Raw genomic sequence first — 19,322 nt, 5'->3', positions numbered from 1 at the left:
AGGCCTAGGGTGATGATATTTGGCCAGAAGCATGCTGGGATGAAGGGCTACCAAGTTTGTTCAAATAAATGACCTTGACTTATATTCAAGGTCACAGGGGTCAAATATGTTTAAAACCTTTCAACAACTTCTTCTGAATAACCTATAGGCCTAGGGTGATGATATTTGGCCAGAAGCATGCTGGGATGAAGGGGTACCAAGTTTGTTCAAATACATGACCTTGACTTATATACTAGGTCACAGGGGTCAAATATGTTTAAAACATTTAAACAACTTCTTCTGAATAACCAATAGGCCTTGGGTGCATACATTTTGCCAATAACATACTGGGATAAAGGGCTACCAAGTTTGTTCAAATAAATGACATTGATTTATATTCAAGGTCACAGGGGTCAGATATGTTTAAAACATTTAAACAACTTCTTCTGAATAACCAAGAGGCCTAGGGTGCCTAAATTTGGCCAGTAACATGCTGGGATAAAGGGCTACCAAGTTTGTTCAAATAAATGACCTTGGTTTATATTCAAGGTCACAGGGGTCAAATATGTTTAAAACATTTAAACAACTTCTTCTGAATAACCAATAGGCCTTGGGTGCATAAATTTGGCCAGTAACATGCTGGGATAAAGGGCTACCAAGTTTGTTCAAATAAATGACATTGATTTATATTCAAGGTCACAGGGGTCAGATATGTTTAAAACATTTAAACAACTTCTTCTGAATAACCAAGAGGCCTAGGGTGCCTAAATTTGGCCAGTAACATGCTGGGATAAAGGGCTACCAAGTTTGTTCAAATAAATGACCTTGGTTTATATTCAAGGTCACAGGGGTCAAATATGTTTAAAACATTTAAACAACTTCTTCTGAATAACCAATAAGCCTAGGGTGATGATATTTGGCCAGTAACATGCTGGGATGAAGGGCTACCAAGTTTGTTCAAATACATGACCTTGACTTATATACTAGGTCACAGGGGTCAAATAAGTTTAAAACATTTAAACAACTTCTTCTGAATAACCAAAATGCCCAGGGTGATGGTATTTGGCCAGTAGCATGCTGGGATTAAGGGCTACCAAGTTTGTTCAAATGAATGACCTTGACCAACTTTCAAAGTCACAGGTGTCAAATGTCTTAAAATCTTCAAACAACTTCTTCTCAATAACCAAAAGGCCCAGGGTACTGATATTTGGCCTGTAGCAATCAGGGCTACCAAATTTGTTCAAATGAATGACCTTGACCCACTTTCAACCTAATGTCATTGTTTGACATTCAAGGTCACACTGATATTCTGCCTGTAGCTGTATTTTAGTCCACTTTTAAGTTTACAAGTGTGAGATTAATACCAGGTGAGCGATGCAGGCCCATTGGGCCTCTTGTTAATAATACATACTGTATATGTCTCTGATCAGCGACGCCATTGTTAGTTAACGATAATGGTTCATCGAACGTCACGGATGAATGCCGACTGTTCCATCAGCGGTTGATAGGTCAGGACAAGCATGCATGTCAGCTTAAAGCCGATCAATTTGATTTGACCGCTAAAGCTGATTCAGCCAAAAAAGACAAAAGCATTATGGACGATAACCAGCGGTAAGCCAGACACTGTTCAACACAGGACACATGCTTACTGAAGGGAAACCAGACTATTGGACATTAGGGCATAGTTATAACTATTTATACCCCTGCCCTCCTTGCTCTGAGCTGTAATGAGATTCTGACATATTTTCTCTATTTTCCAGCATCACCCTTGCTTTCATCATTTAAACCAAATCAAAGATGGCTACCAACTACCAGTCTTCCAAGGAAACCACAAATTTTGCACGAATTTGCAGGGTGGTCATTGATGTCATCCCAGACTTATTGCGAGATTTGCTCAACACTCGGTTGCCATTATCAGGACTATCTGCAGTACTTACCACCCAGAAAAGGAAGATCTTTTCTGGGTTGAAGCAACATCAAAAGAACATTCTGTATCCTCAAGGTGGGGGGTATCAAGGTTCTGTGAAGGATTTGGACACATCACTTCTTTACATCCTTCTAAGAAACATTGGAAATATTCCACCTCATCAGAATGGTTGGGGGAAGGTACCGGGTATAGCAGACAGATCGCTGTCAGCCAACATCGACCGTCTACGTGAGCAGCGCAATGAGGCTGCACATGCACCCAATGGCTCCCTTTCTGATGGAGATTTTCAGGCTAGGTGGGACATCATCCGCCAAAGTGTGGAGGAAATACAAAACGGTGAACTGAATACAGTGTTGTTTGTAGTGGCAGTGGATGATATACTTACCATGGAGATGGACCACAGAATGACAAATAAATACATCGCGGAACTTCTATTGGATATAAAAGGTAGGTTAGAAGTTGGATTGTCAGGTTATAGTCATATACATCAGATGACGAGTTGTTCAAATCGCCTTTGTCCATGGTCCCATGGCTGTCCTAATATAATTCTTGGTATCACTATTTCCTAAGAATAACTGGAAGAATCTTTCTCAAATCTCATTTGTATATTTCCCCGAAGTCCTTAAAATGCATGTTTCATTTAAAGACTGATAAAAAAACAAGATGGCTGCCAGGCATTTCTGAAGAATTACTGAACAGATCTTTCTCAAATTTCACACGTAGATTGCCTTTGGTCCATTATTATGAATATTTTATTTTTAAATAAGAAATAACAAGATGGCAGCTGCCAGGCAGTCATCTTAGATTTTAAGATTTCACGTTTGTGACACTATTTTCAAGGAGTAAAGTAACAATGGAATAACTGTACAGAGAACCTAAAGTCAAGTTTACATTGATTTTATCGTCTGGCCATACACCTGAGGGAAGACCACATATTCTATATACGATTTCTTCCACATATTTGAATTATTATTATTCACTTTAGTATTCACTCTATATATATCAATGTGAACTGTTATTTCCTTCTAACATAGAAATGTTCCTTTCTTCCTAATGTCCATAACAATACTACTACCATTGATGACATCACAATTACTCATTATTAACCATTGTTTATCTGCTCCAGGCTAAATTTCATTGTCCATTGCATCACAATATAAAAGAGAGCCCCAGCCCCCCATCCCCTTCGACTATTTTAGGTGTCGAGAACGATGTAGAATTTCCCGATGAAGCCCTACCATTAGAGGTGAAACTTGTCAGCCAAATAACCTTAAAACCCACTTAATCAGACCGGCAGCCATCTTGTATTTTTACAGTGAAAGTTTGTTATCACTATTTCTTTGGTAGCACTGGAGGGATCTTTCTCAAATTTTAAATGTAGGTTTCCCTTCGTCCGTCGTTGTGCATGTTTACTTTTGAGACTGGTCGGATAAACAAAATGGTTGACAGTCAGCCATCTTGAATTTTGACGGTGAAGGTTTGTAATAGCTATTTCTCAATAGATCTAATTCTTTGACATGTAGATTCCCCTTGGTCTGTAGTTGTGCATGTTTTCTTATGAGACTGATCTGATAAACAATTCTTTGATTTTGACAATTAAGGTTTGTTAGTGCTATTTCCCAGGAAGCACTGGAAGGTTCGTTCTCAAATTTTTATATGCAGGTTCCCAACTGTCTTTTTTTGTTCATTTTTACTTTTGAAACAAAATGGCCGACTGGCAGCCATCTTTGATTTTTGACATTGAAGGTTTGGTAGTGCCATTTCTCAGGAATAACTTGAGGGATCTTTCTCAAATTTGATATGGTTCCCCCTTGATCCCTCGTTGTGCATGTTATATTTTGAGACTGATCATAAAAACAAAATGGCCAAAGGAAGAACTAAACAGATTTTTCTCATATTTAGTGATCGGTTTTATTTCTTTCACATTAAGTACTGAACTAGTAAATATGTGAAATGACAAACTCACTTTGAAGGTTGTCTTTTATACACAGCAGTATTAAGTTTAGATCAAATGTTACCTCAAGGTGCATTTACTGTTAACAGGACTCGATCAAACAGATTAGAGAAAAGAAGAGAACAGATTGAACTGACAAAGAGCTAATGAAGATGGTACAATGGTGGGTGCCAAGATCCCTCTGGGATCTTTGGTTGGAGCAAAGATCTCTCTTGGATCTTGTTAAATTTTTCCAATGTATATCAAATTCACTGACCTGCATTGAATTTATATACTTTGCCTTGTATGTCTTCAGATGATGTCGGCAAAGTCAAGGATGATATCCATGCCACGAAGGAAGATGTCAAAACCTTGAAGGACGATTCAAGTACTATGAAGGACGATGTTGGTGAAGTGAAGAAGGATGTTGGTGCCATGAAGGAGGACATCGGCGCCACAAAGGAGGAGGTTGGTGCCGTAAAGGAAGATGTTGGTGCCATGAAGGAGGATGTTGGTGCAGTAAAGGAAGATGTTGGTGACGTAAAGGAAGATGTTGGTGCCATGAAGGAGGACATCGGCGCCACAAAGGAGGATGTTGGTGCCGTAAAGGAAGATGTTGGTGCCATGAAGGAGGATGTTGGTGCAGTAAAGGAAGATGTTGGTGCCTTAAAGGAAGATGTTGGTGCCATGAAGGAGGATGTTGGTGCCGTAAAGGAGGATGTTGGTGCCATGAAGGAGGATGTTGGTGCTGTAAAGGAGGATGTTGGTGCCGTAAAGAAGGATGTTGGTGCCGTAAAGAAGGATGTTGGTGCTGTAAAGAAGGATGTTGGTGCTGTAAAGGAGGATGTTGGTGCTGTAAAGGAGGATGTTGGTGCTGTAAAGGAGGATGTTGGTGCCGTAAAGGAGGATGTTGGTGCCGTAAAGGAGGATGTTGGTGCCGTAAAGGAAGATGTTGCTACAGTTAGGGCCGATGTTAGTTCAATGAAGGACAAACTGAACACCCTGCCAACAGGCACGAGTCACATCAAAGGTATGGATGTTAGTCCTGTCATATCAGCATTTATAACCTGGACACATTTGTAACAGAATTTAGTTTTTAGGTCACCAGCTGAGCTAAAGCTCAAGTGACCTATTGCTATTCGTCTTCGTCCGTCGTCGTGCGTCATCCGTTAACATTTTACATTTTTAGGTCACCTGAGACAAAGTCTCAAGTGACCTATTGCGATCGCCCTTTGTCCGTCGTCGTCCGTCGTGCGTCCGTAAACAATTTACATTTTCGACTTCTTCTCCAAAACCCCTGAACCAATTTCATTGAAATTTTGCAGGGACCTTCCATGGACAAAGTTTAACAAAAATAGTGGCCGGTTTAGTCCCAAGCCCCCAGATGCCTGAGGGGCGGGGCCAAAAAGGGTAAAATTGACTAAAATTTCAAAAATCTTCTTCTCAAGACCCAGATATGGTAGAATCAAATACTCTTCATATATGGAAGGGTCTTAAGGAGCTTTACCAAAATTGTGAATTTCTTGACCCTGGGGTCTAACGTTTCCCCCTGGGGAGGGGGTATACTTTACTATAGTTTATATAGGGAAATTCTCCACTGGAAGTAATTCAATTTGGGTTAGCATTATCAGTATTAGGTAGCAGTTTGATAGTATGCACCTATGAGCCCTGACTGACCCCCAGGGGCTGATGGGTGGGGCCAAAAAGGGTTGAATTGACTGAAATTTCAAAAATCTTCTTCTCAAGACCCAGATATGGTAGAATCAAATACTCTTCATAGATGGAAGGGTCTTAAGGTGCTTTACCGAAATTGTGAATTTCTTGACCCTGGGGTCTCACGTTTCCCCCTGGGGAGGGGGTAAACTTTACTATAGTTTATATAGGGAAATCACATTTTGGACCAACATTTGTTTAATTTCCATTGGAAGTAATTCAATTTGGGTTAGCATTATCAGTATTAGGTAGCAGTTTGATAATAAGCACATATCAGCCCTGACTGACCCCCAGGGGCTGATGGGTGGGGCCAAAAAGGGTTGAATTTACTAAAATTTCAATAATCTTCTTCTCAAGGCCCAGATATGGTAGAATCAAATACTTTTCATAGATGGAAGGATCTTAAGGTTTATGACCCTAGGGTCTCACATTTACCCTCTGGGGAAGGAGGGGGGGGGGGCAAAATTTATTATGGTTTATAATGGCAAATGATACTTTGAATATTACATGTTAATAACTTGATTGGAATTATAACCTTGAGTTGACAGTTTGATACTTTGAAAATTTTGAGCCAGCCCTTCCCCAAGGGCTGTAGGGTGGGGCTCAAAGGAGTCAGTGTGCTATAATTTCTTCATTTTCCATGTTTAGAATCAGAGGTGCTAGTTTCAAATACTTTTTAGTCTGAAATCTGTATGCTAGATATTGAATAAGGTGGTTTTATTGTTTTTTGTCACTTTGAATAATATTTCTATTCATATTCCCTGACCAAATGATGTAATTTTTCAGGTCGATCAGAAATCCAATATGGCCACCATAGCCGCCATTTTGAAAAACTATTTCAAATTTAAAGTCAGTTCTACTGGGTTGATTTAACTTAAACTTGGTAGGAATCATCGACTCATGGTCCTAACAAAGTGTTGTTATTTACCGGGTGATCAGAAATCTAATATGGCCGCTAGGGCCAGCCATTTCGGAAAACTATTACAAACTTAAATCCAAGTTCAACTGGGCCTATTTAATTGAAACTTGTTAGGAATGATCAACTCAATGGTCCTGACAAAGTGTTGCTATTTTTCGGGTCGATCGAAAATCCAATATGGCTGCTAGGGCCGGACATTTTGAAAAACTATTTCAAACTTAAAGTCAAGTTCTACTGGGCTGTTTTAATTGAAAGTGGTAGGAATGATCAACTCATGGTCCTGACAAAGTGTTGCTATTTTTCGGGTCGATTGAAAATCCAATATGGCCACCACGGCAGCCATTTTTAAAAAACTATTTCAAACTTAGATTCAAGTTGACTGGGCTGATTTAACTTAAACTTGGTAGGAATCATCGACTCATGGTCCTAACAAAGTGTTGTTATTTACCGGGCGATCAGAAACCTAATATGGCCGCTAGGGCCGGCCATTTTGAAAAACTATTTCAAACTTAAAGTCAAGTTCTACTGGGCTGTTTTAATTGAAACGTGGTAGGAATGATCAACTCATGGTCCTGACAAAGTGTTGTTATTTTTCGGGTCAATCAGAAATCCAATATGGCCACCACGGCAGCCATTTTTAAAATCAAGTTCTAATAGGCTGAATTCACTGAAACTCAGTCTAGGAATGATCAACTCATGGTCCTGACAAACTTAACTTAACGTTATACTAACTACTTTTTACTAAAATTTTGGTAGGGATGATTGACATCATTATCTCCACGTCATATTTCAACAACAAAAATTAATACTGTAGGACTCAGGTGACCGTTAAGGCCCATGGGCCTCTTGTTCTGATTTAGTGAAGTATTTATATTAAAGGAAAACAACAGAAAAATGTTTTTTTCACCCCTTTGGAATAAAGAAAAAAAAATATGAAGTTACAACACTGACAAACTTTCTAGCTCACATGTCCAAATGTCAAGTGAGTTAATGCCGTGGTGAACAGTCCTTTGTCCATCTGTCAGGTTAGGGTTAGGGTTACTACTACTAAAAAACTTCTAGTCCTGAATGGCTGAATGGAATTGAACCTCATTTGGTGTGTAGCATTGCTAGGCTAAGATGAATCAATACTGTATAAATGAAGGGTGTGTCCCCTCTTGGGGAAGAAGGGCAGGGCCCAATAGGGGAAATTTAGGTAAATCTTCAAAATCCTACTCCTTGAGTATCAACAAAGTCGTTTTAATCTTAACTGGTCTCAAGCATACTTAGGCCAAGGTTGTTTAAATGATGGGTGTGATCTCTCTGAGGGAAGAGGGGCAGGTCCCATAGAGAAAAACAAGTAAATATTTAAGGCATACTTCTTGAATGTGAGAATTCTTGAATGTGAGAAAAGTGATGATTTAACTTTGACTGGAGAATCCTTTGGCCAAGTGGATTCAACCCTGTGTAAATGAAGTGTATTGTCCCCTGGGAGCAATGTGATGGGGCCAACTAAGGGAAATAGAGAAATATTTAATGGAGGATATGGCTATCCCAGGGGCACAGGGGTGAGGCCCAATGGGGGAATATAGGAAATCTTAAAAATCATACTCCTCGCGTAGACGTTAGGAATATTTCCATTATTTGGTTTGTAGCATTCTTTGGGAAATTATTTAAGATTGAATAAATAAAGGTTGTCAATGCCCCATAGTGGTAGAGGACTTAGGGCCATTTGGGGGTCAAATTGGTTAAAAACTTTCGAACGACCTCTTCTGAATAACCAAAAAGCCTAGGGAGATAGTATATATTTGGTCAGTAATATGCTGGGATGAAGGGCTACCAAGTATGTTCAAATGAATATGACCCTCAACCATATTCAAGGTCACACAGGTTAAATGTCTTACAATACTTTATAAAATACCACTTCTCCTGAATAAACCCCTTGGGTGATGATATTTGGCAATTTAAGTAACAGGCTAGGATGAAGTGCTATCAAGTTTGTTCAAATTGAATGCCTTGAGGCATATTCAAGGTCACAGAGTTCAAATTTGTCAAAACCTTCAAAGAACTCCTGAAAACCAAAATATGATAATATTTGACCAGTAGCATGCTGAGATGAAGGGCCACCAAGTACCTTTAAATTTAGTAAACTTTTAAGGTTACAATTTTGAGATTAATACCAGGTGAGCAATACAAATCCATTTCTATTTTAACCATAGACTAATGGTATTAACTTCTACTTCTGACTAGATTTTGTTGTCATTCACTAAGAGTAACGGGTCAATATTCACACTTGCTCACTTTTAAAGTAAAATGCTTGCATTCAAGATATCTTATGAAACCATCAGTACATTTTGTTTGAATTTACACAATAGTGTGGTAACCTTAAGCTTTACAACTGATTAGATTTTTGTAGTCATGATCATCTTATAAGGTTAAAGGGTCAAAGGTCATGCTTTATCACTATCACCCATTTTCTGATGGGGTCCTAACTATAAATTCTACAGCAGAATGTTTAACATGCCAGCTGCTTTAAACCACTCCATGGGGTGATAAATAGACTGGGTTGTCAAAAAATAAAAGCTTTGAGGCACTTGAATGGCAGGTTCCAACAACAATAAGTCTAGAGATTATCTGAACGCATGTTAGAGTGACACTTGACTTCAGGTGAAAATTACTGAAATTTTGGTCCCACAATCCCAGTCAGTGAGATGTTTGTTAATAAGGATGCATCCCATTTTACCAGTTTCAAAATATTTAAATACATGGGTTGATACATGACAACATTATTGCATACATACTAATGTATGGTAAGTCATATAGCAAGTATTGTTTTCATAGCAGTGATTATATATAGGTATAAATGGCAGTGAAGATATACCATTTTATCTCATTGATAATTTCTGAGATTTCTCTGGTAAAAATGTAAAAAAATGTTTATATTATTTGTTCTTTTTTTATGGTGAGGATTAATCTTTACTTTAATAGGAATAGAAGTAGAAATACATGTTTTCAATTACATATCACATGTCTTAATCAACGTTTTGTGAATTATCTAAAAACATCAAATGGATCCTTTGTATTTTACAGATAGGGATCCTAAGCTAACAGCTATGATAGGTGAGTTTACTGAACGGGGATGGATAAGAAGATCTGACTTGATGAAGGAGAGCTGCAGCATACCGTGTATATCAACCAAACTAATCTTCAGGGACAGCGACTAGTGAAAAGTTCAAATAATACTGTTCAGATGTTAAAGAGCATGCAAAATAATTGAATTTGTATAAAACAATAACTGTTATGTAATCGTCCATCCAAGGTCAAAATCATATTAACTTGATATGTCATGTTGTGATTGTGGCTGATTGATGGAAACAGATTGTGTTTAAGTTATTGTTATCATTGTCAAATTCAGTTCTAGTGAGACAGGCTATTCATATTCAGCTATGCTAAATCATTCTTAAATACAATGCAAGAATCAATTGCTCAACCATTTGTCATTTAGGTCCTATAGTAATCACTATGTCTGTCCGTCTGTTTGTCTGTCTACACACTGTCTGTCTGACCGCATTCTCATTTGTGTAGATTGTCTCAGACTCCAGAAGTCTAAAACTTTATGAAATTTTACATGAAGGTGCATTGTTATAAGTGAGGTATATAATAATACTGACCATTATACAAGGTGACTGCCATAGCTTCTGACTGTCTGAGATAGTTCAGGCTATTTATAGCCCACCATCATCTGATGGTGGGCTATTCAAATCACCCTGCGGCCGTGGTCCGTGGTCCGTGGTCCGTCCGTCGTCTGCCGTCCGTCGTCCGTCCGTAAACAATTCTTGTTATCAGTATTTCTCAAGAAGTACCAGAGGGATCTTTCTCAAATTTTATATGCAGGTTCCCCTTGGACCTTAGCTGTGCAGGGCAACTTTTGAGACTAATCGGATAAACAACATGGCCGACAGGCAGCCATCTTGGATTTTGATAGTGAAAGTTTGTTTTGCTATTTCTCGGGAAGTACGGGAGGGATCTTTCTCAAATTTTAAATGTAGGTTCCCCTTGATCCCTCGTTGTGCATGTTATATTTTGAGACTGATCATAAAAACAAAATGGATTAAAAGAAGAACTAAACAGATCTTTCTCATATTGCAATGATCGATTCTATTTCTTTCACATGAAGTACTGTACTAGCAAATATGTGAAATGACAAACTCACTTTGAAGGTTGGCTTTCATACACATCAGTATTAAGTTTAGATCAAAAGTTACCTCAAGGTGCATTTACTGTTAACATGACTCGATCAAACAGATTAGAGGAAAGAAGAGAAAAGATCGAACTGACAAAGAACTAATGAAGATGGTACAAAGGTGGGTGCCAAGATCCCTCTGGGATCTCTTGTTCCTACTCTGCTGGTCAGATTATTCATACCTGTTGGTAAATGTTCCTTTGCAAATATATATTTATATGATGCATTATTATCAATATTCCAGAATCAAAAGTTACTGCTATGGCATCTGCTTGGCAATTTGGGATATGTATTATACTTTAAGGCAAACAGCGGGGCCCTTGGTGACATGTCACTGTTTTAGCATATCTTGCTTTGTGAAGATTCAGAAACACCTGGGTAATATTATAAGACTTCCATTCCCAGGGGTGTAGGATAGAGAAATTTCACCAGAGAGGTATTCAAATTTGGTAAAACCTGCAAAATTTGAAAATCCCAAGAGTGGAATTTCCCTATCCTACACCCTTGAGCATGAAAGAGTATTTTTCTCTCATTCCAACCACCAGAATAAGCTCTGAAACCATGAAAATACGTTTCGACAGGCTACCATTTTGAAAAAATCAATTCCCCACCCAGGCTAGACGAAACGAATCAGTCAGCCAGATTGAGTATATGATGATATTCCATATTTGCAAACCAGGTTTGCGCAGAAAAATTAATCACATTTTTCCAACCTGTACGGTAAATATATCGTAAAAGGTTTTAATTTCATCACGTCGCCTTTTCCGCATTGCGGCATCGGAGAGTTCCAAATTTGTGACGTCACGTCATTGTTGAGCCATTGTGACGTCACATCACGTGAAATGGGTTGTAAGATAGAAATTTCCTACACCGCTTTCTTACCCTGGACAGCTCTATCTTTCACACAGGGAAATGAGAGAAAAGTCAATCTTTACCATCACATAATGTCACAACTCACAAGTTCATACCTGATCAAGATATGTATATATTGTAGGTTATCTTTACATTGTTTAACGTTAAAGATGTATTTCCTGACTTCCATTGGAGACTCATAAATGTTGGCTATTTCACTCTGACGTTTGTTCTTACGGGACATGATTTATTTTTTCCTTGCAGAAACAACCACAGCCATGATATATTTATATGATGCGTTACTATCCATATTCCAGAATCAAAAGTTACTGCTATGGCATCTGCTTGACAATTTGGGATATGTATTATACTTTAAGGCAAACAGCGGGGCCCTTGGTGACATGTCACTGTTTTAGCATATCTAGCTTTGTAAAGATTCAGAAACACCTGGGTAATATTTTAAGATTCTTCCATGCTCAGGGGTGTAGGATAGGGAAATTCCACCCGAAAGGTTTTCAAATTTGGTAAAACCTGCGAAATTGGAAAATCCTGAGGGTGGAATTTCCCTATCCTACACCCTTGGGCATGAAAGAGTATTTTTCCTCTCATTCGAACCACCAGAATAAGCTCTGAAACCATGAAAATGCGTTTTGACTGGATACCATTTTGGAAAATAATCAATCCCCCCCATGAGCCTTTTAGACGAAAACGAATCAGCCAGCCAGATTGAGCATATCCCATATTTGCAAACAAGGTTTGCGCAGAAAAGTTAATCACATCTTTCTAACATGTATGGTAAATATTGCTCTGACTTTAGTTCTTACGGGACAGGATTTATTTTTTCCTTGCAGAAAGAACCACAGCCATGATATTGAAAGAAAAAGACGAATACAAGTTCTTTCCTACCAAAAGTCTCCAGGATGCCTACGATAAACTAATGAAGAACAGCTTGGTGGTAATTAAGGGAAATTCTGGAGACGGGAAGACATCCATTGCCTTTGAACTTCTCCGTCGGCTGTGCTATAATGAGGAGGGGCAACAATGTCGACAGCCACTAGAACTGCATGATATCAAAGACTTGGATTATGTGACCCCAGAGTCACAATTAGTTATTTATTTAGATGATATCTTTGGGAAGAATGTTGTGTGTAGACAAGATGTGGAAGAATGGGAGAAAAGAGAAAAATATGTTATTTCAAATTTTTGTGGAAATGAGCACACAGAGGGCAATTTTCTAATCGTTGCAATTCGCAGTGGAATTTCAAATTCTTTGACTGGTTCTTGCTCAGAAAAGGTATTCACTAAACAAAACATTGTTGACCTTAACATAGATGCAAAAGAAAAACTGGAATTGTTAAGGTTGTACAAACCAAAAGTTAGTTTTGACTCATGGAAAGATGATGAAGAGAAGGAAATTGTCAAGTGTGCTCCTGACATTGGGTTTCCACAATGCTGTAGGTTGTTCAGAGATTCACCTACTTTGCAAACGGAGAGGGTCAATTTTTTTAAAAGACCCTTTGATTTTCTGAAATCTTCATTATCTAAATTGGAAGACGGAAAATGTTATGGTCTGATGTATCTGTTCCTTAACGGAGGCAAAGTTATGGAAGATGATTTAGACTCTAACAATGAAAATATTGATGAGAAATTATTAGAAGCAGCATTTAAAGATGATGTAGTGGAAGTTACCCCAACAACAGAGCTTGTTTACAGTAAGTCTAAGGGGAGGAAAATAGAATTTGTGAAGAAGTCGTTAGATTGTCTGTTGGGCTGGATGGTGAAAAAAGAGCCTAACAACGAACAAAGAGTTTGTTACCAATTCAACCATGACTCCATTGAGGAAACTCTGGCCCTTTTGTATGGAGAAAAAACTCCCATTGGCTACATACAGAATTGTCCCAGCAAGTTTCTCAGTTATGTAACTACCTCAAAAACCACTCCAAACAAAGTAGTTATATCATCTGATAATCAGTACAATGTCATGTATAAACGTTTACTTGGAGAGTTTGAATCTGTCTTCTCCAGTAACTCTGACCAAAAAAGTCACTGGTTTTATAGTAAATATAGTAAATATCATTCTATAACTTCATTAGATGTTTGGACAGATATTCAGTTTCTGCAGGGATTTATCACATGGCTAATTATGAGTGGTCAGAATGTTGGCAAAAGCCTATTCTGTAAGATAAAATTTGCTTGTGTTAGATGCAAAAGTCGTCAGAATGATGACAAAAACTTGTGCCATGTGATAAAGCTTGCCTTGTTGAATGGAGCATGTTCTTCTGGTTCAGAAGATTGTGTTTTATTCCTCCTGTCGGAGGGTGTGAAACCTGACAAGGAGACACCGTTTTGTGTGGTAGAGCAAGGGAGTGTGAGTATGTTATGTAAACTACTGGAGTATGACGTCACTCAGACAGCGAGGTTATACGAGACACGATCACCACATCAAACTAGTAATATCAATGTCCTACAGGAGGCGTGTTTGTTTGAGAGAGAAGAGATGGTGACCATATTGTGTAACACTTACCCACACTTGGTACACGACACTGATGACGAGGGACGAAGCACGCTCCATCTTGTGGCAGAGACAGGAAACTGTGATATATTTAAAACAGTGGAGAGGGTTGCACTTGCATCCTTGTATAAAGATAAGGACGAACAACATAAGTGTGAGACAGTAGAAGGTCGTGTGGTGCACAGGAATTGTGTGTGTGCTCAGTACATGTGTCAGTTAGTGAATAAGTGGAGAAAAACAGTGTTACATTCTAGTTGTATGATGGGACACATTGAGGTTTGTAAATATCTGTGCGAGTCGTACCCAGCACTAACTACAGCTGTAAATAAAACCGGGAAAACAGTGTTACATTGTAGTTGTATTAGGGGACACATGGAGGTTTGTAAATATCTGTGTGAGTTGTACCCAGCACTAACTACAGCTGTAGATAATGACGGGCAAACAGTGTTACATTATAATTGTAGTAGGGGACACATGGAGATTTGTAAATATCTGTGTGAGTCGTACCCAGCACTAACTACAGCTGTAAGTAATAACGGGTGGCATTGTCTACATTATATAGCTAGATGGACGTCAGATGTAGACCTGTTCACTGAGTGTGAAACTCATGTAAAACAGTTCCTAGAATCTACAGGACGTAAGTATGACATCACAATCATACTAACCAATCGGGGAGAATCTGTTTTAGACTTCGCAAAGGAACGGGAGGGGGCGGGGGGGACAGAAAACAACCCTTTGTATGAATATCTTGTCCAATTGTTTGGTCAACAAAAACACTAAATATTCACGCTCATTTCTCTATGTTACATACATTATATACATGTGTAACATGACACAAAACAAGGTTAATTTTTATGAAATATTTTCGTCACTTTTCAATGTTCACATGAAATAAAACCAAACAATTATTTTACAAAGTTTTTGTCAAAATTCGTTAGCGAGTCGCGTTTTTTCCGATATCAGGGGGTGTCCTATATGAGGTGCATGTATAAAATGGACGGGTTGTGCTAAAAATAGACTGGTTGTGCTAAAAATAGACTGGTTGTGCTAAAAATAGACTGGTAGCTATATACAGAGAACTGGTATTTCAGGTCATGACTATTCAGCAATGATGATTTTTTGTGTGTATTTATATGCTCTAGTAAATGCATTCAGTATTAAAATAAAACAACAAAGATACTAATTTTAGAATAATTATAAAAGATTTGGTTTAAAGTTGATCATAAGGATGATATAGATACCATAAAAAAATCAAGTCATGTCATTTGAATTACAGGGCTGTAATTAATATAAAAGTAACCTCACATGAGACTTCACACAGAAAATCATGATTATGTTATCAGAAGTACAGACCGTTTAATTATTTGTTTTGTAAATGTTAGAAAATGTATAAACAATATGATTTATTTAATACAGAAATGGACTTTAGAACACTAAAAGCACTAACAAATATTTTTTGTTATTTATAAGTGTTATAGCATTATGCCAAGAGCATTCGCGATTTGCCAAAGTTTCATCAATGTTTCATTCATTTCTGTGTTAATTTGTCATTAAATTTTCTTGGAAGCAAGAATGATATAAAGACCCACATCTTTAAGTCTTCATTTTAGGCTCTTGTACAGATGTCATGTACATACCACCCTATATATATTTATTTGTATGCATATTGAGATGAATGTATCGTTATTTCATGTGTAATGCTGATTTGTATACCTTTTGATCTACTTTATTTATAACTGTCACTGTAGGAATACTATTATTCACGTGTACCTTACCTTAGAGTAATTTTACAAATTATATAGGGCACTATTATAAATGTTGTAATATTATTGGAGCAGTTTTGTGCAACTGAAAAGAAATATGATCCCCTGATAGAAAATCAACAGATTATTTATCTGACAATATTTTCACATTTTCCTATGGAATTAGTTGTAAGATATGGTGATTTATTCTTGGAAATTAAATTTTACTCACATTATTTTGCAAGTCAAAAAATAAAATTGTGTAGCAAAATCAGTGTTATTTTAAAATCTTGTTAAACTTTGAAAAGCAGTCAACACAAATGTATGATATATTTTTCAAATAATTATTCAGGAACATATCTTTTAGTTAGTAAAACTGTGTTTCGATAACGTTATAAGGAACCCCAGAAAATGACATCACAGAAAACGAGGAAAAATGCATGAAATGGAGCATGGATTAAGGCAAATCATGAGTCTCCCCCAGAAAGTTTTGAAATTGTAGATGACTGTAGGTGGCATTTGAGCACTTTTGAGTGTTGTAATTAACAATTTCTTACATGAAATTTGTAGGAAGTTTTTCATAAAAGTTTTATGGAAACAATTGAAAAATATTTTCTTTTGCTTTATCTGTTGATGTTTCAAATTCAGTGAGACTTGAAAACAAATCCACACATTACAACTATCATTTTTGGATCTGTTTGCCAGTTTCAAGTATTTTTTATATTCATAATAAAACAAAAACAAATGCGAGTTTCAACTTTATTTTACCAATTCCTCTTGGAAATTTATGAAATATATTTGTTAGGAAAGTGTGAAAAATCTGATCAAATTATATTTTGAAATTTTGTTTTTAATTAAAAATAAATAATAACTACAATTTACAACATCAATTATGTGAAGATAATCCAATGAGTATATCAATTTAAAAATTACCTCTTCAAATCCTCAAATGAATAGACTTAAGCAGGGTTGAGGAAGCTGCCTGCCAGCCTGAACAACATGTTGTTAAAATATCGGAAAACTGTAAATAATCAACACATGTAGAAAACTCAATACAAAAATTGCATTGCTCCAGATGTCGAGAGGTGTTTCAGAAACTTTTTTTAATATCATTAAATTAAAAACAGATACCAATTTAAGTATGAGAAGTCAATTCATGGGCACGAGCCAGCTTGGGGCTTGTCACTGAAAGTCTCTGTCTAGATATCTGACAGATATAAAATGCATAAGTAGAATGTTTAAATGTTGAGTGGGTGTAAATATATATATCCCAATTTCACCAAACTGGTCAAAAATGTTGTCTAGAGAACTGCAAAAAAGTCAAACGAAAACAAAACTTTTTTCCATCATAGTTTGTTTAATATCTAATGTTCTGTACATCATTACAGGTCATTTTTGCTATGTATATCTCAAATTTTCAAAATTTTGACGTAGAAGTTGTTACAAAACTGTCAACACTTCATTTGGATGTTGTTTTTCGTACACCACAAGTTACCCCCCTTTATGAACACAATGTGAATGTCTCATCATTATCGCCAGGAACATTGCCGTTATCTAAGAATTTCTTTTGAGTATTTTTGAAGTTCGCAATTAAATTATACTGATGCTTGTTACGAGACACACCTAATTATCATTTTGAAAGTTGCAATTTCATGAAAATTCACGAGACTGATAGGGTGTTCCTCGCGACTGATGACTTCACTTACAAATCGCAACGTGATTCAGAAGTTACCGACAGAAAAAACTTGCTAACAGTTTAGATAAGATTAAAAGCAAATATGAACATTTGCCAATAACAGTGCCCAAATCACTCGTATTTCTGTTCTGGGCGACAAAGAAATCGTTTATATTTTTTTCCTTTCTTTGACAGCTCCATTTTTCACCGATTTGGTTCTATATCAATAAGACGTTTGTCAGTACTGTTGCGCCTTGGTATAATTCAAACGCATTGGTGATCTTGCTGTTTTATGTAAACGATCGAGAATAAAAGTAGAAACGTGAAATAGACCCGGAAGTTCTGATTGATTCTGTCCAACTGGTTAAGTCAATGTTGTTGTTTGCTGATATTGATCAAATCATCACGGTATGGATATGTCAATTCTGTAAAAAAAAACTCAATATTTCTTAAAGAATAGCAGGTTGTAGACACGGAAATAGACGGCTTTTAACGAGAACCCTGATGACAGCTTTGACATCAATATTATTATTTGCTCTGAAAGTCGCTCCAGATTGCTATGACATCAGGAACAGAGCATGTGTTGCCTTCAGTTTTGTGTGTAACCCATGTTAGATATTTTAGTATTGGAGTTTGCTCTGTTTTACATGACTTGTGTGACCTGTTGTATACGTAACCTGATCCAGTAAGTGTACACGTGTTCTGTGGAATGTGACCAAACCAGTCGGACGTGACTTTGACATGACCACACCTTAACACACAACACCTGCTTTACATGCCTGAGTTCCTATCATACCTATATCTACGTCACTTCCCTAAGGTAGCAGTATACAGTAGAGGGTTGTGGCCATGGGTGATATTTTTGCTAATTGGCTAACCCCTGTATAATGATATATAAAAAAAATATAAAAATAAAACTGTACTAAAATTGGTATAAGCATGATGAAGTGGGTTATGTGAGCTTCACATTTGTAAAAAAATAGATTTTTTTTGGTTCGAGAATAATATTTTGGCCATAATCCGAAAGGGTGCCTACACATGAAAAGCTAGCTTTACAGGAGGTAAACTTTTGACAACAGCACACGACGCAAAATTGCAAAAAATGAAGTTTTACGACTTTACTGGGACCCAGATAATTCTGCAACCAAGTAGGTAATCTTTAATTTCAGACAGAACTTAGGAAAAAAAATACTAGTTGCGGGGGTCAAATTTTGGGTCAAAAACAGCATTATTTGGCATTTTTTGGTAATTTTTGATGTGGTAACCATGGTTTTCACATAAGTGACATACATAGAAAAAAGAGGTTTATACACTTCTCAGTGCTTTATGTGTATTGTAAATATAATGCAGTTTACAAATATATATACATGTATATATGTGTTGTGTAGGGTTAATCTGCTGTGTTTACATTTCCTCGACATGTGCCTTGTTTTTCAGAGTCAGGCCATTTCTACTGTAGACTGCTACCTAAGGCTTTCTTTATTTGCTCTCCACTTTCTACTTCTTGTTCACTCAACCATTAGATGAGCGTGTGAGGGGTTCAGGTATTCGTATCATACCTATATCCACGTCTTGTTCACTCAACCGTTAGATGAGCGTGTGAGGGGCTGAGGTATTCGTATCATACCTATATCCACGTCTTGTCCACTCAACCGTTAGATGAGCGTGTGAGGGGTTGAGGTATTCGTATCATACCTATATCCACGTCTTGTCCACTCAACCGTTAGATGAGCGTGTGAGGGGTTGAGGTATTCGTATCATACCTATATCCACGTCTTGTCCACTCAACCGTTAGATGAGCGTGTGAGGGGTTGAGGTATTCGTATCATACCTATATCCACGTCTTGT

General features: G+C 37.3%; 1 protein-coding gene and 1 long non-coding RNA gene across 4 annotated transcripts in view; one reads left to right on the top strand and one right to left on the bottom strand.

The window, feature by feature from the left end:
- LOC110464464 overlaps positions 1 to 15,341 on the top strand; it is a 32,824-nt gene extending 17,483 nt beyond the window's left edge. Inside the window, exons 2-6 of the mRNA XM_021519701.1 lie at positions 1,740 to 2,353; positions 4,156 to 4,869; positions 9,541 to 9,570; positions 12,397 to 14,409; positions 15,334 to 15,341. Coding sequence (XP_021375376.1) covers positions 1,777 to 2,353; positions 4,156 to 4,869; positions 9,541 to 9,570; positions 12,397 to 14,409; positions 15,334 to 15,341 — 3,342 coding nt within the window. The 5' untranslated portion in view covers positions 1,740 to 1,776. The remainder of the gene's footprint in view (positions 1 to 1,739; positions 2,354 to 4,155; positions 4,870 to 9,540; positions 9,571 to 12,396; positions 14,410 to 15,333) is intronic.
- A 2,761-nt stretch (positions 15,342 to 18,102) lies between these two features.
- LOC110464465 overlaps positions 18,103 to 19,322 on the bottom strand; it is a 6,222-nt gene continuing 5,002 nt past the window's right edge. For all 3 annotated transcript variants that reach the window (XR_002464496.1, XR_002464495.1, XR_002464494.1), the window contains 2 exons: positions 18,942 to 19,305; positions 18,103 to 18,289 (listed from right to left, as the gene is read on the bottom strand). This is a non-coding gene — a long non-coding RNA (uncharacterized LOC110464465). The remainder of the gene's footprint in view (positions 18,290 to 18,941; positions 19,306 to 19,322) is intronic.

Source organism: Mizuhopecten yessoensis, unplaced genomic scaffold, assembly GCF_002113885.1.
Source record: "Mizuhopecten yessoensis strain PY_sf001 unplaced genomic scaffold, ASM211388v2 scaffold10989_2, whole genome shotgun sequence".
Taxonomy (NCBI): Eukaryota; Metazoa; Mollusca; class Bivalvia; order Pectinida; family Pectinidae; genus Mizuhopecten; species Mizuhopecten yessoensis.
This window is presented reverse-complemented; position numbering and strand designations above follow the sequence as displayed.